The sequence below is a fragment of the Protomyctophum bolini genome (genome assembly GCF_963924005.1).
Source record: "Protomyctophum bolini genome assembly, chromosome: 12".
NCBI lineage: Eukaryota > Metazoa > Chordata > Actinopteri > Myctophiformes > Myctophidae > Protomyctophum > Protomyctophum bolini.
In genome coordinates this window covers 4,771,554-4,794,058 of record NC_137873.1, presented here as the reverse complement: position 1 = coordinate 4,794,058, position 22,505 = coordinate 4,771,554, and the positions used below count along the sequence as shown (strand labels likewise).

General features: G+C 41.0%; 1 protein-coding gene across 1 annotated transcript; it reads left to right on the top strand.

Moving 5' to 3' along the window:
* Positions 1-5,281: 5,281 nt before the first annotated feature.
* Positions 5,282-19,698, top strand: nadkb (NAD kinase b). The gene is made up of 12 exons (XM_080778659.1): positions 5,282-5,384; positions 8,779-9,066; positions 9,200-9,283; positions 10,047-10,176; positions 10,542-10,650; positions 11,096-11,181; positions 12,022-12,124; positions 12,540-12,724; positions 14,759-14,858; positions 15,371-15,528; positions 16,625-16,707; positions 17,617-19,698. The coding sequence occupies exons 2-12, from the start codon at positions 8,780-8,782 to the stop codon at positions 17,774-17,776; spliced, it is 1,485 nt and encodes a 494-aa protein (XP_080634785.1). The 5' UTR covers positions 5,282-5,384; position 8,779; the 3' UTR covers positions 17,777-19,698.
* Positions 19,699-22,505: the final 2,807 nt, after the last annotated feature.

The window sequence follows — 22,505 nt, the reverse complement described above, 5'->3', positions numbered from 1 at the left end:
GACATCATCAAATTGCGACGCAACAGGTAGGCAACAGAACAAGATAATATTCTCTATTTGTAAAACAATCTGCCCTTTGTGTTTGAACTTTGAACTATGTGTTCTCATCAGCTGTAGCCTGTAGCTAATTAGAATGCATAAATAAATATGGGAGGAAATGATAGGCCAACATTTTAAATAACACATGACTTATGATGACTAGACTACCAGTGCTCCAATAAGAGCTTAATGCAATACTAAACCAACCACCATGCATGCCGTGCATATTCATTTAACATTCATAGTTAGCCCTACCTTAATAACTTACTGGTGTCTCCTTTCAGTCTATTCTTTTGTAAACGCGACAAGATACAATTATGTAGCACGCACCGTGCCTTTCCCTTGAAAGCTTCATGCGATGTGTGTTTGATGTAGGTAGTTTCTGTTTACAAGGCGTGGTTAGGCGTCTAACAGCCTGCCGCTGCCGCATAATGTCATCTGTGAACAAGGAAGTTCAAGCATATTACACCCACCCCATAATAAACTTGTCCAGTGTAAGGCTTAAGCCATATAACTCTATGAGTGAGTCTATGGTAAGGCTGTTGTGTCAGAGGATAACAAAGTTACAATAAAGCATGATGTGACACAATGAAAGGTCCAGCAATTTTGGTATAAGTTACTGTTTATATAGTAGTTCTTAAGGAAAAATATAATAAACAACATGGCCATCATGGGACCCAAGTAAAAACATTCTCAATTCAAATTCTGAATTATAGGCTTGCTACCACAAAGATTCTTAACCCTTCTCCATTTTGTTATGCATTTGGGGTGGCACAAATATATAGTGCCATAATATATTGCGCTATTAAAATATGAGTAGGCTATATGACAATATTGAGAGAACATTGATTGATTGAACATTGATTGAACATACAATGCTGTATTTCACAATATTATTTATTTATTTGTAATGATAATAATCCACAGATCCACTCTATTCAAGGATTTTTGGGGAGAAATTAAACTGACTATACTAGTCATCAATCTTTCAATGAGCTTCATTCACATACTTATAGTCTAAAGTCCAGGAAGAGGCAATAGTACTTTCTCTGGTATCTGTTGAAGCAGCCATGGCAGCATGCTGCAGAAAGACATGAAAGAAAGACAAACATTAACTCATAGGGTTACATGGGCAATGTCAAATATACAGCCAGTAGGAAATATATGATAAGATATTTAACAGATGATATAACACAAAAGGTGAATTAATTAAACCAGTAATTTCACTGGGATATATATGTCAGTCAAACAAACTATACAAGCTATGGGCAGAATGCCAAAACAGCACACTAACCATAATGTGACCAGCAGCAGCCGTACTGTGCATCCGACTTTATATACAAGGATCATGCTCTTTTACTTTAATACCATCAATAATCTGAATTTAAAAGCGAAATGTTTGAAGAGCATTAGAATTTATACGTGCAGGTTATTCGGACCGTGGTGCAGGCGTCTGCCCAAGCCCACCTGTGAGGAGAGTGGAGACTGGGGTTCGTTTGAATCCAGTACATCAGGCTTGGCCGGGCACACCAACAAACACAGTTGGCTGTGTATACGGCAAGCTGGGTGATCTGTGTCGCTCCACTGTCACTCATCATAATCATGATTATGAGGAATATACATGAAAATAAAGCAACGTGGTATAGGCTATATAAGGCCTCATTTGGCCAACCTGACTGTCTGTGCAGCAAGTGTCCAAGTCACCAAGGAGACGACGTGAGGGAAAGAGGTCACAGCGGCTCACAAACAGCTGCTCCGGGAGACAGAGATACCAAGGTTGCCAGGTCAACGTGAGCACTCAGAACCTCCTGGCTCGGCCACTGAGAGGGAGGAGATTTCTCCTAAGAAGTTAGTCTTGACTGGGAGCAGGTAGTGCAGCCTCCACCAACCGCCACAGACCCTCAGCATGCTGCCCTAGACATGAAGAGGTGACTTGAGTGACTATCCTACTGTATGTTGACTTGCCTTTTGTCTTTTGATTCCTTCACAGGAGAGCCCACTTTCTACATGGACGATATCCCGGCCGCCACTCACTTTGAGTGAGGTTGTGGGGTAATGTAATATTTGTCTGACAATTTCATTTTCAGACGTTAACCAGAAAATCATCCTCAGAAAATCTTTCTCTGTGTTGTGCCAGTCACATCATCTATAATTAATTCTGAGCAGTGCAAATAGGCCTATTTCATGCAAGTTGGTCTTAAACCCTGTTAAAATGCAATGCTAATGTTCTCCTGTTTTAGGCTGTTTAGCTGGTAGGTTACGGCAGCTGACATCCCATGTCCTGCAAGTCTTGACCTTCAAATTATTTGTCACATGGGCAATGATTCATATTTCCATTTCTATGTGACAAATGTTTACTGATGGGTTCATGGTGAGGGTGAAAAGAAAAACTAGGGCCTACAATACTGACATACAGACCATGAGTAATGTCTGGTGGTCAGTTAATTGTGTAAAAGCAATTTTCAGCTGGTAATGCCTGACAGGCTATATAAAGTCAAATGCATGGAGAGGAGAGGTAGAATATGGGATTCAACCAAGCCACAAAACATACATGATGACGACAGTGCTTCTCAAAAGTAATAAAAATACGTACCCAAGTAACAGTTTTAGACATAGGCCTATAACTAAGGTTTCCATCCGACAAGGGCAATATATACTAGTGATGCATGGTAATGAGTTACACAGGGAGTGATATCCAACGAGCACCTCCAAACACTAAAGGTGGTTGCACACTGGACGCGCTTTTCGGGAAAAACGACGGTAAAACGCAGCTAAAGATCCGAAAAACACAGCAGTGTGCAGGGACTTGACCTTAACCCATTCTGACCTGAGATCAGATTCATGCGAGGTTTCCACTGGACACACACTGGTCTGATTATAACCCATTCTGACCTGAGATCAGATTCTAAACATGTCAGTCGCTCTTCGATTTTTCAAAAATAGCAGACCTACAAGCTCGTAGCGCGCCACTCGGTGGCGCGCTATGAGCTTGTAGATCTGCTATTTTTCAATAGCTAAAGCATAACATGATGCCGACACCAGAATGGGTTCCCGTTCAGAATGGGTTAAAGGTCCCTGCACCTTGACCTTAACCCATTTAGGCCTGACGTCAAAATTAAAAAAAGATATAAAATATTTTCACAATTTTTCAAAAATAGCAGACCTACAAGCTCGTAGCGCGCCACTCGGTGGCACGCTATATGAGCTTGTAGATCTGCTATTTTTCAATAGCTAAATTATAATATAATGTTTAAAACACCAAAAGGGGTTCCCGCCCAAAATGGGTTAAAGGTCGCTGCACACTGGACGCGTTTTCGGATTTTTAGCGTCCACTGTGTACTAGGAATTTCTTTACAGAAAGTAGCTCATAACATGTCTATAGTGGATTTTTATAAATCAAACACTGCAGATAAGTCAAACTTTTCATACAGCTGCGATGTTGGTGTGTTTGACGTTGTTTAAAACAATCAAATAGGACTTTTTTTGTTTGGATGTATATGGGCTGTCAATGGCAAATTGCGGTTACTTAATTACCACCCTGCCATTAACTTAATGGCAAGATGGCCGCGGGCTGCATATGGTCAATAATGCTCTACTGTCCCCCTGGGCACACCTTAGCGGACAGCCGCGGGCAGAAGAAGCTGTCTTTTACGTAATTTCCGAGTTTTTAGACAGCTGGTGGATGGAAAAGAAGCTCCACCTCTGCGGCTGACTGTCACGACGGACAGATTCCCGGAAACGCTCTCCTCCTCGGCAGTCAGCCGCGGATTTGGAGCTTCTTTTCCATCCACCAGCTGTCTAAAAACTCGGAAATTACGTAAAAGACAGCTTCTTCTGTCTGCGGCTGTCCGCTAAGGTGTGCCCAGGGGGAATGCAATGCATCCCTAGCATGGTAGAGCTAGGAATGCTGTTGGGATATTCTCTCTAAACATATTGTGATAATGACATTAATCATAATGTTTACTATGGAAATTGTTGATGTAGGCTATTATGAGAAAATCCCAATAGAGCATGTAAAAAAGGAGAAAAAAGAAGAAAAAAAAGAAGAAAGAGGAACCATACTGTATATTAGTGGACTTGCTGCATTATTTGTAGAACCACAATGGTTTATAATAATTTATAATAAATACAATCTCAACACAATAAAACAAATTACAAATAAAATAACCAATAAACATTATATATCCGACCACACTAACCCTACATTTGTGTAAGAGTGAGCTCCATACATATTTGAACAGCTGTGACCCACTGCCAGTGCTTATGTTTGATTATTCGCTCACCTGTCAAACCTTTTTCATGCTTTAATTCTTTGTTTATGTGTCCAAATCAAGTACACACAAAGAGAGAGAGAGAGAGAGAGGGGGGGGGGCATTAAAAGTCCATAGACTTGGCTGCCATATGACGTAATTTCAAAAGCCAGAAGGGGCTAGCGCATTCAAAACGTCTGATGAAAGTCTGTGGATACGAATTACAAAATGGAACAATCATATAAGTCATCAAGAACTGAATGTGAATTGAGTTTATTAAAATCAATATAATTCAAATTCAGTTTCTGCTGGCATTTATCTCAGTCTAATAGAAAAAGTCACAGAACACTTTCAAAGGTCAGTTATGGAAAGATTTGTGTAATTCTGCATTAGACCAGCTGGGATGCATGCAGTAACCAGAACAGTTGGAGAACCCAGTTAGGCACCACACCAATAGTATTGTATTTATTTATTTAAATGAATGAATCAATGAATTAATGAGTTTCTTTAAGGGGGGGTCAATGGGTCAAATACATGCAATCATCACATTTAAAGTTACATATTTGTACAATTGCTATACAAAACCTGTGATAGTCATTTCGGGCATAAACAAGAACTTGAAAGGTATATTTTATTTCAAATAAACTCTGATAATCACAATATTTCAGGACATTTGACATTTTATATTCTTTTTTTTCCTTCTTCTTCTTTCTTCTTTCTTAAATAAAAGTAAAATAATTAAGTAAATAATACTAAATAATAATTTAAAGGCACTTTAACATTGTGGCACCCACCACTAGAACTGGCTGTACAAACCATACAAACGCATAGTGTCCTAGTCCTGCGCAAAGCGGCGGTTTATTGATGTCCATGAACTATTCTCCGGCGGAAACACAATTTCTCCGTTTCCGGTCTGGTAAGCTGTTAATTACAAGCTGTGTGCATTATGAGCTGTAGTGACTTTGACAACAATGTCGTGAAATACATGTTGTGTGCTATTTGTTGAGTATCGTCAGAACAGAACAGTCTTTAACCCTTTAACCCAGTCTTTTACTCACATGAGCTCTGTGTTAAAGATTCCTGCGTTGTGAGAACGTAAGGCTTGTTTTAGATTAGACAACGGTAGCCATGATTCACAAATGACAGTCATGTTTCAGGGCTAAAACAACGGTAGCTGTACACGATAAACGATGATGATAAAGGACATTCTGCATTTCTGACGCGTGCTGAATTGCTTTCCTTTTAATGTCGAGAGATACTTTTTTGAATGACGATAACTGGACACTAATATTGTATTGCTAACTGGACATATTGATCAATCTTCATATGACCACCGCGCTCTGACATATCAAAATAAAGGGTAGTGGCGGGTCGCACACACCAAGACTGCAGTTCAAATATAGTTTATTTCATATTTGAAAACAAATGGACAAACGTCCATTTTGACAATCTTGTTAAAACCCTTAGAGTGGGTGACAAATAATATTATCACACGAAAAGGTGAAATTACCTATAGGCCCTAGGTTCCATCCTGGAGGCCAATCTTTCCGGTGATAAAATGGCCACCAAGTCAATCAAAGAACAAGATTCCTTTACAGGATCTCCTCACTGGTCAACAAAAACACCTTGAAGACCTTAACAGGAGCCCTTGTACAAGGTTTCTTTGAGTATGCATACACCTCTTGGTACCACAGCACCTCAAAGGCCCTTAAAACAAGGCTCCAGACCTCCCAAAACAAACTGGTCAGGCTCCTACTTGGCCTCACCCCCCGACCCACGTCACCCCTGCCCACTTTGACAGGCTGGAATGGCTTAGGGTCAACGACAGAGTACAGCATCTTGCAATGGGTCTGGTCCAGAAGATTCACTACACCACCAAGATACCCATGTACCTGTCTAAATACTTCCTTAATGAAGTCCACACTAAGGCTGCACAATATATCGATTTAGCCTGAAGACTCCTTTTCCAAGTCCTGTTTATATTTGTTGCAACAATGGAGCACCTGGTCTGACAACTTGACAAGCATTCAATTGTTTGATATTTTAAACAAACAATGTTGATATCAATGTGGTCACAGCTTTTACATGTCAACTCCGTCAGGACATTATTATGATATTTGTTAAGAATTCCAAAATAATGTTTAGTATTTTAGTTTAGGGTTAGGTTTAGCTAACAACTGAAGAAAAAACTAAATGGCTACATTGTACTACAGAGGGTCTAACAACTGAAGAATAAACTAAATGGCTACATTGTACTACAGAGGGTTAAGATGAAAACAAATGCCATTTCGTCAACTCCGTCAGATACATGTCAACTCCGTCAGACACAACCTGACGAAAGTTGACGTCTGACGGAGTTGACAAAATGGCATTTGTTTTCATCTTAACCCTCTGTAGTACAATGTAGCCATTTTGTTTTTTCTTCAGTTGTTAGCTAAACCTAACCCTAAACTAAAATACTAAACATTATTTTGGAATTCTTGTGGGACACACATTTGATATGAGATATTTATTGGAAAATATAAATTAAAATTAACTGTGTATATTGTTGACAATCTACTTTCATTTAGTATGTATATTTATGTGATTGTGACAGTATTAGACACTTTTTTGGCAGTTTGAAATTGTGACCACTTGCTGGGGACAGGCTTAATACAGGCTTTTTTGGGTACAGAGCCTGCTTTTAACTAATTCAGATGGAATATGAAAAAAATTATAATGAAATTAATGTCATAAGAATACACAACTGTATTACATTTAACTTTACAAGTGCTTTTATTTTAATTTTTTAACATAAATACGTATGTGTGTGACATGTGAATCCCTTGACTACTTCAAAACCGCTCTCAAAGGGCACCTACGGACGGCTGTAATTCGAAACTGGCCCCCGTCAAATCTGAATCCCCCCCCCTTTTCTCCTCACTGTCTATGTTTCTTTTCCCTTTTTGCTTCCTTTATGATGAATTCCTGTTCTGTTTAACTCTATAGAAGTGTCTATTTGTACAAATGTTTTGATGAGTTGAACATGGTGGACCCTCATCTAAACAAGTGTAATGCTTAATTGGCTCGTCCACTCAGTTAACAGTCTTTGTATTGAGTTTGTGCTTGAAATGTATTGTAATTCTGCAAACTGTTAATACATATTTCAATCAATCAGTGTAGTGTATGGGAGGCTTAGCTAGGGAAGACCTTGCTGATTCTAATATATATATATATTTTATTTTAATAACCCATAGTGAGCATTTCTCTAAACCTGTAAAGTACTCTACTGGACCAGTTTAATTGAAATTATACATCCTGGCGAAAGGAGTGTGGAGTTTGCATGTTCTCCCCGTGTCCCCTAGGGTAGATAACATGCAGTAATCCTGGTCTCTAAAACTACCTCCCCCTGGCCAGCCGGGGCGCCTGATGGAGGGGAAAGGAACTGGTTGGAATAACGTGTTCCTTCCACGCGCTACGTCCAACCAGGGAAACTCCCCCCTGTCAGGTGTTAAAGGAGCAACTTGGACACTCAGGCATGAAGGGAGCATGAGTTAAGTCCGTTGCTCTCCCCAGGTTGGTGGAGGGTGTGTAGAGCCCAGGATCACAGTAGATGATTGGCACAGGGGTGAAAAATGGGTTACAAAATCGTGGGATAAAAAATATATTAAAAAGGAAAATAAATTATACATCCTATTTGATTAGGATTGTGCTGTATATAGGGTCCTTCAATTATCATCTATATTGCTTTCCCTTCCCATTTGATTTCACAAAATTAACAAAGCATTTAAGTACAGCTGTGGAATTATGTTTTAAGTGTCTAGAGAATAGAGATGCTCCGATCAATCTGCCACCGATCGGTGATCGGCCTGGCCTCCAAATGACTATCTGTGATCGGCAATTTACCCTATCTGGAGAAACCGATCTTTTATACCATTTATGTGGTAGATCTATAGTATAACATTTTGTGACAGGCCTAAACATTCTCCCCTTACTCCCCACACACACGCTGGTCAGGTTTGACGTGTTTTTTTTTGTTGTTCTTTTGTAATGTTTTTTTGTGGCTTTCGCCTTTATTTTATATTTTTTTATGGATGGATAGACGGCTGACAGGAAATGGGGAAAGAGATGGGGGGGGGGGGGATGACAAGGAGTAAAGGCCGCCAGGATCGTGAGTTGAACCCGCGGCACACTGACAGACTGGATTACCAGCCAAGGTGCCTAGACCGCTGAGCCACGGCCCAGGCCATGACGTGTTTTTTTTTTACATATTATAATTTTGGAAATATTCATATTTTCCCCTTACGCACAAGATCGGCACCGGCCGATCATGAGAAAAAACAATAGGTGATGGGTATCGGTCCCCAAAAACCTGATCGGAGCATCCCTAGTGTCAAGAAGACATATCATCATCATCATTGATCAATCCTTAAACGTTGTGAATCGCTTATCGCCCAGCTCTAAAATTGATACTTTGTTCAAATACATTGTCACCTTTCCTTGCCTGTAGAATGGATGAGACAGATCACAATTGGGGGTCGTACTCTCCGGCCGACATGGAGAGCGGCGTGCCGCAGCCCTCCGACCACGCAGGGCAGGTGTCCGAGGCAGCCAGGCACCGGGATCAGCGAGCGTCCAAGTCACCAAGGAGACGGCGGGAGGGAAAACGATCACAGCAGCGGGGGGATGATCACGAGCAGCTGCTCCAGGAGACGGAGACACCAAGGTTGCCAGGTCAACGTGAGCACTCAGAACCTCCTGGCTCGGCCACCGAGAGGGCAGAGAACTCTCCTAAAAGGTTAGTGTTGAGTGGGAGCAGGTCTCACGACCGCCACAGACCCTCAGCATGCTGCCCGAGACATGAAGAGGTGACTTGAGTGACTATCCTGTATGTTGACTTGTCTGCCTTTTGTCTTTTCATCACTTCGCAGGAGAGCCCACTTTCTACATGGACCATATCCCGCCACTCACTTTGGACCTAAAGCCTGTATTCTTCCTAACCCAACTTCAGTCATGTAAGCATTTGGATGGGGAATGCACCTTAATTGAGAGGCTTTCACAAAGTCAATATGAGACACCAGAGCGAGCACATTACGTTTTGTCTGCATTCTGTATCGTTTAGTGGCACATTGACATAGTGGCTTATGCAACGATGACCCGGTGGCAGTGAGATGAGATAAGATTACTCGCCGCTAGAGAGGAACTGTGATTGGTCAGTACAACAAATGGAGTGGTGTGCACGAGGCGACACAGGCTCAGACTGTCATTTTGTATCATGGTACATCAAGGTAGCCTTGGACTGGATCTTAACACACGCTGCTGAAGATATCTACAAAATGCCTGCTATCCGTAATACAGCAAAGGAAACGAGAGACAAGCGGTAAAAGAGAGAGTGAGACAGAGACACAGAGAGGAGTTAACTTGGGATTGGGATCTGATCCATGAATATTTGGATTTTGTACCGCATTCATACAAACCTTGTCTGTTTCATAATGGTTAAGACGTGACTGTTTAATCAGTTTAGAATTATGGCGAATTTTGATTCCCGGCTACAGTTGCATTCTTTATACACCTGGTAATTGACTGAATTTGAATTGCTACCTTACAAGTAGAGGGACTTGTGGGCAAAAACAAAGGTCGTCGTCTTTTATTGTTATGTTACAATAATGAGCCGTGTGGGTGTGTGTTGACTTTGTCAACTTTTCACTGCACATACTCGTATGCGCATGTGACAAATAAAATGTTGAATGGCGGTCTGCATGTATCTGTGTTTCCCAGGCACATCCAAGACCCAGCCAGCCAGAGACTCACCTGGAACAAGCCTCCAGCCAATGTGTTGGTCATTAGAAAGGTCAGAGATGAGAGCCTGGTGGAACCCTTCAAAGAGCTCTGCAGGTTTCTAGTGGAGGTAAGTGTGACGCTGTTCAAAATGTCAATGTGTACGGGAGGTTGTTTTGTCTTTTGGTGTAGATTGTCTTGTGCGTCAGCAGCCATTGGCTCTGGCTTTTTACAGCTATCAGATTGTTGATTCATTTTAATTATTAATTTGTTGAGGTTCAATTGATTTCATCTATGAAACACCAGATTAATTTGAATGTGTATCCATGTGATACTGTATGTCATGGGAAATAATTGTGAACTCACACATGTAGTCCATTTTTAAACTACTTGGAAAGCTACCATGAACTCCCGGGTGGCACATTAATAGTGAAAGAGACACCTTGGACTCTGACATGTGATTTTTTATATTGTTGATCTGGGTCTCACCACTAGGAGAAGCAAATGATGGTGTATGTAGAAAGGAGGGTGGCAGATGATGCATCACTTTCAAAAGATGAGACCTTTGGTTCGATTCGCAATCAACTCTGCACTTTTAGAGAGGGTAAGGCAAGTCTTATTCTTCACTTTATAATTGAAGCAGTCACTCTCTCTGTGTCAGAGTGGCTAGTCTGAACTCATCCATCACATAGTGTAATATCTTCAATGTGAATAAAGTTTCAGAGACTTTAAAACGTTCACGTCATCTAGTTATTATTTAGGAGGCAATGGGTGTCTTCCTTAACCACATGAACGCGAGCATCCCTATCACTGTATATGGCCGAATAGGGACTTCTTATTGCTAACTTCAGCAAAAAAGTGATTTTATTGTCCTTTTTCACATTGGCCATTCATTTAAAAAATATTAAATCACAAGAACGGCTATGAATGTAGTATAAAAAGTACTGCAGATATTTTAGTGGTCAGTTGCTCCTGGAAAGAGTTGATATTTCATCTCTTTGCTGTTGCTGTTGTGTTTGGTGTTGATTGTTGTTTTTGGTCAACCCCAGGCTACGATGACATCTCAGACTGCATAGACCTCATCATCTGTCTGGGAGGGGATGGAACACTGCTTTACGCCTCCTCTCTATTCCAGGTTAGGTTTGTTTACAAATGTCCTGTCCTCCTATCCTATGCCAGTAGCTCTGAGGATTCGCCGCTTCACCTCCCAATGTATGAATGAATGAACCATTGTAAAGCGCTTTGAGCACTTGGAAAAGCGCTATAAAAATGCAATTCATTATTAAGACTGGTCGCTCTGCCAGGTCAACTGTAACATAACTTGGAATATTAGATTGTGTTGTAGAAGGAGAATTTACCCATGCTTGTTTTATAAGTGGATGGTACCATATTGTTGTTCTCGCTCCCTCTAGCATTGTGTCTGTGGGTGTCACTCACTTTTTGAGGTCATTTTGAGGTAATTAGTCAGGTATACGGGTACTGAGGGCATTGAAGGCAAAGCCGCTGCAATTTCGAATGTCAATTCCATTTTCAATCTCTTAACTCTGTCTTCTACCCGGAGCCAACCTAGGCTAGCAAAATGGGTTGAAAAGAGGTGGGTAATGGGCCCCAGGCTGAGAAGTAGTCAAATTAGTTTGTTTTGGGAAGTTTGAAGCTTAGTTTTAAGTGACAAATAGAGGGCTGAATTTGGTCTCCGGCAAGAGTCCTCAGAGCACTTTTGTTGACAAAAGAGGAAATTCTGCCCAAGAATCTTGTTTTTTTTATTAACTTTTTTGACACCTTTGTTGCCATACTTTCTATGTACTGTAGGTACTGTAGGTCGTGTGCCTCTTTCTCCTTCCTTGCAGCACATGTGTGTGTAACAGTTTCACAAATCATTACATGGAACACGTTATTGAACATGAACAGGATACAAAACGCAGTTTAGATGGTGTAAATGCATTTTTGTCTAAATATTGTGATCTTTGTTTTCCAGGGCAGTGTTCCTCCTGTCATGGCATTCCACCTTGGGTCTTTGGGTTTCCTGACACCCTTCAAGTTTGAGTCATACAAGATCGAAGTGGCTAAAGTATTTGAAGGTATTCGGGAAGCACGTTCTTTACAAATTAGTTCAATTATTTGTAATATTAATGAACGGACATTTCATTTTTTTTGTACATAGTTTGATTAACCACTTATGCCCTATTTTATCATAGAACAATCGCACAAAGTAGTGAAAATCGCAGATCTACAAACTCCCAACACATCGTGATGTGAGTTTATAGATTATAGATTTGACTAAAAAACTAAAAACAATTATTGATTATTAATGAAAGATTTTATTTCTTTTCCAAAACATAGTTACAAAGTGCTTTATAAAAACAGCAAAAAAAGAGATCAATAAGCAATCAGAGCTGGCATAAAATCACCTTAGTTGGATTAACTGTTGCCACCATCCTCTGGTACTTTGTTCATGACTATGATATGATCTTGTGTGCATGTATATTCATTCAGGCAACGCAGCCATCACATTGCGTAGCCGTCTAAAGGTCAAGGTGGTGAAAGACATGCTTCAGAGGACAGGTCAGCAGGAATGCAGTCAGGAGAGACAGGAGCAGGAGCAGCAGGAGCACAATGGTGTGCTGCTGCCTGAGGGACACATGAACAGTGAGGCTGGCAGGGTCACCTTACAACTGCAGGTGGGGAGTCACATACTGTAAACCGTACACTACAGGTGGATCCTGAATTCCTGATTAGAGAATGACCCATTTTGAGTCTGATGCAGATTTTTTGGAGAGACCTAGAACATTGATTTATACAGTCAAAAAGTGTGATATTTTCTAATCAGTTTGAGAACATTTAACTAGATTTTCTTTTAAACGTTTAAGCCCTATTCAAAGGTAGTCCATCTACAAGATCTCTGTTTCAACGCATCGAGTTGTAACGCATTGTTGTGAGCTCATAGGTCTGCCTTTTTTAAAAACCTTTGAAACAACAACCAACTGATGGAAAGTTTGAGGATACCGATGAAATCAAATAATCCTCTAATTCTGATGTTTATTGTTTATTTTGATCCCCAATCCTCCAGGTACTGTGTACTATGACGTCAGTATCTGTTTGTTGTCAGAGTACTTGCAATATCCATCAATTGTGGGGAAACGGCCATCATTCATGTTGTGTCGCAAGCAACATCCATGGGCGATGCCCATCATTTTTCTTTACATTGACTTTGTATGTGCTTGTGTGGCACGTGTCGGTTCTGGAGAACCGCTGATCCGACCCACTTCACACAGGACACGCGCTGCACTCCCTTGGGGGCGTCAGCAATACATACACACCAGATGTGAAAGGCGAGTGGTTGGACGGTTCTCGAGATATGCGAAAGGGCACTGAGGCACAGAGAGTCCTACAATTCATAGGTAGAAACTAACTTAGTATTCATATTCATACTCGCGGTTAGAGTTTCTGTGCCTTTTTGTGTTTCTCAAACGCTAAAATAGAAAATGACGTTGTTATGGAGTGCTGTGTCGCTATACGGGAAAGCTGTAATGTTAATGTAAGCAGGCTCTCTTAGTGCGTTTCCTCTGACCATTCAGGCAAACATTTCCTCTTCTTTCCAACCTGTCCATCTTGTGTGTGTGTGTGTGTGTGTGTGTGTGTGTGTGTGCGTGTGCGTGAGCGTGCGCGCACCAGAGGGCCAAATTTTTCACGGGAGCAAAGGCAGTGTCATCCCCGTTGCTGCGGCAACAGTCATAATAAAAGCCGCTGGATGATGTTGCGGGGGTTCTGTTGACCCTGTCTCCATGGAGACGGGGGTGTCACTGCTGTTGATGCCAGCCATGGCGCACTAACGAGCTCTGACGCTTTTAAGACCAACTCCTCCAAAATAACATGCCACAGCAATGTGATCATCACACACACACACCAGCTGTGTAGGGTTTGAATCATTCCCAATATGGGTTTATTTTCTTTCTTATTGCTGAAGGTGTATTTATTTTAGTGCTGCACACAATTAATCGATAAAAGCTCGGGATCCAGATAGACACTTATGCAATCTCATTTTGTGAACGATCGTGCAAGCACCTTTTGTTTATGTTATTTCACTGGAAAAAAATGAGGATCGTGATCTCAATTCTTGTGGTGGAAAAATCGAGATTCACATTTGAGCACGAGTCGTGCAGCACTAATCCCTTTAGATCACATACAGTGATCTATTGTCACCGACCCATGGCCTTGGCTCGCCCTGATATGACACTGTCTAATGACAGGAACCCAATGTTTACACCATGTAAACAGGCCTGTACATAACACTGTACACCTCACCGGAGAGCAGACGGCAGATCACCGCGTTTCCTGCTCAGGTGTGCATTTCGTTTATTGGTGTTGTTTGTTCAACAATTGGTGACGTGGAAACACAAACGAGCTCCTGTAATGATTTAGTAAGGCGGGTTGTCTTTTCTCTCCCTTTTTTTTTATCTTCTGCACATCCGTGTTTCAGTGTAGCTTTCACCTCATTATTATAAAAAAAGATTGAGTCGAGTATGAAGGTTTTCAGTTCCACTCTGCTGTATGTTGATGCTACTAGCCTAGCATCAGTGTAAAAATCTGTTCAGCGGGGGAGCATTTCCGACACTGTAGATCCTACTATTAATTGTCATATCTGCCCAGTGCAACTTTTGTTTCCAAAGTCTATCAGACATTTAATTACTATGTGTATGTGCGTGAGTGTGCAGGTGTTGAATGAAGTGGTTGTGGACCGAGGCCCTTCATCCTACTTGTCCAACGTTGACCTGTACCTGGATGGACGTCTCATTACCTCAGTGCAGGGAGACGGTGAGGACATTGAAATCTATTTTTGAGAGCCTTGTTCTAGAGAAGTGCATCCGTCTGCTGTTGCAGCAGACAGACATCTGGGAACAATGTACAGACGGAGCAAGAAAAGACGCTCGAGCCATAAAAGCGCTAATGGCACAGAGTTTGCAAACATTGAAAAGACGTTCACATTTCACAGAGATTAGGTCACAAAGGAACTGGTGATGTACGTAGTGCTGCAACTATCGATTATCTTCTTAGTGATAATGTTTTCTGTTAATCCGTTTTTCCCGGAAATTTTCAAATTGATTCTTTATAATAATCTACTAATTTGATTACTTTGATGAACCACTTAAAACACTAGTCTACTTTGTCATACGGACAGAAAATGGACGATCTACGTTGCTTGTAGATCGGCTATTTTCTGTATTTTTGAAAATGGATTATTCTATTAAAATTAAAATAAATATTGATGGAATGGACTAGTCCAACTGACTGTTTACTTATCTACGTGTGCCCTCTCTTCTCCCCAGGTGTGATCGTGTCCACGCCTACAGGCAGCACAGCGTATGCGGCTGCAGCAGGTGCCTCCATGATCCACCCCAATGTACCAGCCATCATGGTCACCCCCATATGCCCGCATTCTCTCTCCTTCAGACCCATCGTGGTCCCTGCTGGGGTGGAACTCATGGTGAGACTTGATGGAATCGACTTCAGAGGAGGGCTGTGAAACCTTCAGAAACTTGCCTACCAGTGATATCATTCATCATTCGTTCATTTTTAAAATTATTGCCAGAACAAAAGCTTCTATTTCAGCATAGCTAACTTTTCAGGAATAGAAAGCCTCCAGTTTCGAGTGGCTTTGATTCCCCATTGATGATGTCATTGGTAGGTCTCTGAACTGTCCACAGCCCACCAATGAGACACAGAGTGAGTGGATGGACATGGTGTCATGTTATAATGAGCATTAAGTGCGGACCAATTTTACGAAGATAATGTTTAAAATGGGTGAACTGCTCCTTTAACCACATGATCCCTAGTGCCGTGGTTCCCAAACGTTTTAATTTGACCAACCCCCGTAACTCTGAGAGTGTACAAATGGCACACTTGTGAAACACTCCTCGTGTGTGACTCTGGTGCTTATACGTTTTTAAGGAGGAAATTGGACTGCTATACCTGGTATTATGACAACAAGAGCCATTTTCCCCTTTCATGCATTTTCACACAAGCATTGAATTGGCAATGAGGCAGTCTTGAGGACTGAGCTCGCCAAAATCTAATCGCATATAGAGCATGGTAACTACAGAGTTAATAATTATATGAATATTATAAATATATATTTACAAATACATTATTGTATTACATCCAGTTATCTATCTGTGTGCCAGCCCACTCTCTTCCTGCTGGCAAAGCTAAACAATGCAGCTGACTGCTGCATGTAAACACCTTCCGCAAGGGTCTAACTTACATTGTCTCAACCCTGCATGCCAGCACTGCTGCTCTCAAGACGGCTTGATAAGTAGAAGGGATACGCTCAAATTAGGCTTTGTCTGAAAGTTATTGGTAATGCAACTCTTTGTGTAACATAATAAAAGAAATGTAATGCAATGTAAAAAAAAAAAAAAAAGAAAATCCAATATCACTTAAACTCAATTATGTGATAGATACGGTAGATCATCCTGCCTCAAGAAACTGGTACAGGTTATCTGTGTTTCTTCTCTGTGGAATACATTTCCATAACATCTATGGCTCTTTCTATACCCTGCTGGTGCTGTTTCTCCTGACAGATCACTCTGTCCCCGGATGCCAGGAACACTGCCTGGGTGTCGTTTGACGGCAGGAAGAGACAGGAGATCCAACATGGAGACTGGTAAAAAAAAAAAAGATCTCTCTCGCTCGCTTTCTCTCTCTGTGTGTTGATGTTTGTCATGTGGTCTTGTGTCACATAAATCACTTCCCTTTCTCACTTAAAAAGAGAGAGAGTTCACCCCCAAAATGACTTTTTTCTTCTATCGATTACTCAACCCATGGAGACTTGAATTAATTAAATTTTGAATTCATTTAATTTTGTCACATTCCTAAGCCAATAAATTGACCAGCAGTGGTTCGTGCAGTCCGGTGAACTATCCCTTTAAAACCGGGAAAGCGATAGGGCCTTTCTGTGTGGAGTTTGCATGTTCTCCCCGTGTCCCCTAGGGTAGATACCCTCACAAAAACATGCCGTAATCCTGGTCTCTAAAACTACCTCCCCCTGGCCAGCCGGGGCGCCTGATGGAGGGGAAAGGAACTGGTCGGAATAACGTGTCCCTTCCACACGCTACGTCCGGCCCGGGGAAATTCCCCTCTGTCAGGTGAAAAGAAGCAGCTTGGACTCCTCATGCATAGAAGGAGGCATGAGGTCAGTCCGCTGCCCCCCCAGGTTGGCAGAGGAAGTGTAGCGCCCAGGATTACATTAGATAATTGGCACAGGGGTGAAAAAAGAAAACTGGGTTACAAAATCGTGGGATAAAATTTAAGTAAAAAAATCCCCAAAAAAACGGGAAAGCATCTGTGCATGTGTTTATTTTTTTGACATTTTCATAAACAATTACAACGAATATAACAAAGACGATAACAAAAAACACAATGAGGTTCGAACACGCCTCAAGCCAGGTTTAGGCTGGTGTATCTCTGGAGTGTATATATAGTAGAGGGAAGTCATTGGCACAAACTCGGACAATTAAAGCTCCCCTGATGCTCATCTTATCCGTTGACATTGTTTCCTCTGTATTCACGGCAGCATAAAGATCACCACCTCCTGCTACCCGGTACCATCCATCTGTTGTCATGACCTGGTGTACGACTGGTTCGAGAGCCTGGCCCAGTGTCTGCACTGGAACGTCCGCAAAAGACAGGCCCGCCTAACAGACCTCTCCGATTCCTCGGACACAGAGAACTGAACACATGTATACGCACATACATATCCAACACCTTTAATATTAGGGAGCCACACGCTTTTGCCTGAGGTTTTGACAATAGGACAGAATGTGTGACGGCAATGGGAAAGTCTTATCTGACAACACTATCACCCTGCTGCATTCGTAAATCAATCTAAAAAAGACGGACATGTCACAAGACTTTTGTCGGACACATCGGCTTTTACACGGTGAACCTTTTAGGTTATGAACTGAAAAAAGCACTTCTATAGCCAACACAACATTATTTGCAATAAGATAATTATATGATGCATACTGTCTGAGACCTGCTGATTATCATCATTATACAATCGGAGGCTAAGGTAGCTCATACTATATACACGCATTGCTTTCCAGGCATTTCACATTTTGTCCAACAAAGTAGTTGTAAGCACTACTAAACCATGTGTTACTAGTTAAAAAAGTTAAAACTTCTACTTGATGACATGATCAAATGATCATTATGAGGAAAGAGGAACATTCGAAAGCATGACTTTCGAAACTAGAATATATAGGCAATACCGGACTATCGGTAGTTACTAGTTAATACATGTCTTGTTGTTCCTGACTTATAGCATTTGAAGGCCGCAGTTTGTAGTGTAACCTCAACCTTATCGGAGTGTACATTTGTACATAATAGTTTGAGAGAACAGATTTATTTAATGTGATATTTATGTTATATTTATATATTTTATTCATGGTTATTCATTTCATTCAAATATTATGCAGATAGATTTATTTGTTTGTTAATCAACCAAAGAGTCAGATCCAGACCACTCATAACTGACAAACATGTGACACATATGTGAGTGCAGTGCAGTTAAACATTTTTCATAGATTGTTTGACCATATTCCATTGAATTCAATTGCATATCTAAGACCTGAAATAAGAATGGAGAGTAACTTGTCCGTGGGTCTTCTCCTTTGTCATTGTCATTTTATTACTGTTTTCATGTCCAAGGCCCAGGTGGTGGCGTAACCGTCTGGGCACCCGACTGGTATTCCAGTCGCAGTGTGCCGCGGGTTCGACTCCCGAGCCCGACACGGCCTTTACTGCATGTCTTCCCCCATCTCTCTCCCGTTTCCTGTCAGCCTACTGTCTGTCCCTTAAAAAAAACCAATAAAAGGCTAAGCCGCAAAAAAATATCTTAAAAAAAGAAGAAAAAAAAACACCAGCTGAGAATGTGCCAATGAGTCTGTGACCAGTCAGTAGCTTGACAGAGGACCCTGTCAAGTCGGTCCTGGGAAGTATAGGGTGCTTTTTCATAGTTGACCACCAGGGGTCTAACTTTGACCAAGTAAAAAGTATACTTCTAATTTCCCTCTTAAAGGCATTATGATTGATGATGGTAGTGTCTGTGCTGGACATTGGACTGATATTAGCAACATGGGCAGCAATGCTGTGTTCATTCCACCATGTTTACTTGTAACTCCAGGCAAATACGCGGATATACGATCATCCTACATGATCGAACACTTTAGTGATCTCCTTTCTTTCTTTCTTTTTATAACTTTTTTTAGAGTGCTCTATTTTGTTTGGATACCCATTCAGGAAAAGGACTGAACTGCAAAACACTTATTTAGAATTAGGTATTGCGTCTGGGTTGGGTTTCAAGGGTATAGAACTAGAGTTTCCTGTTTGACATGATTGCACCACTCACTTCACACGGGTGTGATTTTTTAAACTAAGTGATCGTCGCTCCGTACATCACAATCTGTCTACAACATGTTTTGATTATCATTCTTGGCCGCTAGATGGCGATAAAAGGCAGGGAATGTTCCTCACTGTGGCAATTTAATAGGTGAATATGGTGTATAAAAAGAGACAGAGAAACGAAAAGCAAGGTGGGAATAGTCTTTAAAGATCAGAGCAGCATTTAGCTTGTAGAATATAATGGTGGATAAAGTAGGCTGCTCCTTTTTTTTACTTGAGTAAAAGTAAAAATACTGCATTGTAGAAATTACTCAATACTCATTACTTGTAATTAAAAATGTATTATGTACTTATCCTCGTTTCTCATCATTTTGGACCATGGGCTATAGCCCATATCGTACGGCATACTATAGCACGCCGTTTTTCATCATTTTTGAGGATTTGGAAAAAATGAAAAAAACGATGGATTACAGCCCATGTTTTTTTTTATTTTGAAAAAAAAAGTTATCCTCGTTTCTCATCATTTTGGACCATGGGCTATCCACACTTTTCCTGGGCTGAAGCTGGGGAACATTAGACTGTAAGAGGGGGGGAAGAAGAAAAATGGAGGGGGAAGAAGGGGGGAGAAGAAAGAAGAGAAAAGGAGAGAGAAAAGGAAGGGAAAGGGTGCAATTCTATCGTAAAAATAAATGCTGGATTTGACACTTGCAAGCCGAAATGGCTCAGTTGGGAGAGCGTTTGACTGATAGACCTGAAGGTCCCTGGTTCAATCCCGGCTTTCGCCAGTTGAAATGAGGTACAGCAAACCCTATGACTCTTAGGCTGATCTCCCTGGGTGAAAAACTTTATGAGTTTTTTTGTTTAAGAAGTAACAAGTAACAGTCAATGTAAAAAATAAATGCTGGATTTGACACTTGCAAGCCGAAATAGCTCAGTTGGGAGAGCGTTAGACTGAAGATCTAAAGGTCCAGAAGGACAACTTTAAAGCAGCCCAGAAATTCAACATGTTTGTGTGCCTCAATGGCCAAGCGGATAAGTCAAATGATATCCGTAGTATACCTAGTAGAAGTGTGCCGGTTCAAACCGGCAAAGACTCGTGTCTTTACTTTCCAAACCGATTTCAGAAGAAGAAAACAAACAAAAAAGATTTGTAGTAGTATCCAGCAGTTAGCTCAGTGTGATGAGAGCCTGTCCTTGGAAGCCACAGGTCCAGGGTTCAAATCCCACATTATTCATAACTGTGACACTTTGCTTTGCACACTGATTTCCAGAAGGACAACTTTAAAGCAGCCCAGAAATTCACCATGTTTGTGTGCCTCAATGGCCAAGCGGATAAGTCAAATGATATCCGTAGTATACCTAGTAGAAGTGTGCCGGTTCAAACCGGCAAAGACTCATGTCTTTACTTTCCAAACCGATTTCAGAAGAAGAAAACAAACAAAAAAGATTTGTAGTAGTATCCAGCAGTTAGCTCAGTGTGATGAGAGCCTGTCCTTGGAAGCCACAGGTCCAGGGTTCAAATCCCACATTATTCATAACGTGACACTTTGCTTTGCACACTGATTTCCAGAAGGACAACTTTAAAGCAGCCCAGAAATTCACCATGTTTGTGTGCCTCAATGGCCAAGCGGATAAGTCAAATGATATCCGTAGTATACCTAGTAGAAGTGTGCCGGTTCAAACCGGCAAAGACTCATGTCTTTACTTTCCAAACCGATTTCAGAAGAAGAAAACAAACAAAAAAGATTTGTAGTAGTATCCAGCAGTTAGCTCAGTGTGATGAGTGGCTGTGTTTGTGATCCACAGGTCCAGGGTTCAAATCCCACATTAGTCATGTGGCTCTGTGACACTTTGCTTTGCACACTGACTTTCTTGAATAAAAAATAAAAACTCAAAAGCACCAGGAGACATCTGCTGAATGCCCCAAGGTGCCTTGGCTCAATGGTGTGGAGCGCTTGACCCGTTGCCTCTGCTTCAGACAGTTGGCCGGTTCAAGTCCCATGTCATGACATCAAGGTGCCCTGTTTCCTGAAAAGTAACGGTTGGGGGTTATGCCGTACGATATAGGCTATAGCCCACGGTCCAAAATGATGAGAAACGAGGATAACCTTTTTTTTCAAAATTTCAAAAAACATGGGCTATAACCCATCGTTTTTTTCATTTATTCCGCAATTTCCATTTCCGCAATTTTGCAATTTCCGCAATTACCATTTCCGCAATTTCCGCAATTCCGCAATTTCCGCAATTTCCATTTCCGCAATTTCCGCAATTACCATTTCCGCAATTTCCGCAATTACAATTTCTGCAATTTCCGCAATTTGCGGAAATTGCGGAATAAATGAAAAAAAACGATGGGTTTTTTGAAATTTTGAAAAAAAAAGTGGTCCTTCCCAGCCCCTTGATGTCATGACAAAAATGATGAAAAACGGCGTGCTATAGTATGCCGTACGGTAGGGGCTATAGCCCATGTTCAAAAATGATGAAAAATGAGGATAATTTTTTTTTCAAAAATTCAAAAAACGATGGGCTATAACCCATGTTTTTTGAAATTTTGAAATTTCTTCAAATCCTCAAAAATGATGAAAAACGGCGTGCTATAGTATGCCGTACGGTAGGGGCTATAGCCCATGTTCAAAAATGATGAAAAATGAGGATAACATTTTTTTCAAAAATTCAAAAAACGATGGGCTATAACCCATGTTTTTTGAAATTTTGAATTTTCTTCAAATCCTCAAAAATGATGAAAAACGGCGTGCTATAGTATGCCGTACGGTAGGGGCTATAGCCCATGTTCGAAAATGATGAAAAATGAGGATAACATTTTTTTCAAAAATTCAAAAAACCATGGGCTATAACCCATGTTTTTTGAAATTTTGAATTTTCTTCAAATCCTCAAAAATGATGAAAAACGGCGTGCTATAGTATGCCGTACGGTAGGGGCTATAGCCCATGTTCAAAAATGATGAAAAATGAGGATAACATTTTTTTCAAAAATTCAAAAAACGATGGGCTATAACCCATGTTTTTTGAAATTTTGAATTTTCTTCAAATCCTCAAAAA

Excerpts from the sequence above, each read along its gene's own strand:
- nadkb (XM_080778659.1), top strand. The coding sequence starts at position 8,780 with ATGGATGAGACAGATCACAATTGGGGGTCGTACTCTCCGGCCGACATG. Across the intron at positions 10,651-11,095 it reads ACTCTGCACTTTTAGAGAGG|GCTACGATGACATCTCAGAC; the intron begins GTAAGGCAAGTC and ends GGTCAACCCCAG. Across the intron at positions 14,859-15,370 it reads TACCTCAGTGCAGGGAGACG|GTGTGATCGTGTCCACGCCT; the intron begins GTGAGGACATTG and ends TCTTCTCCCCAG.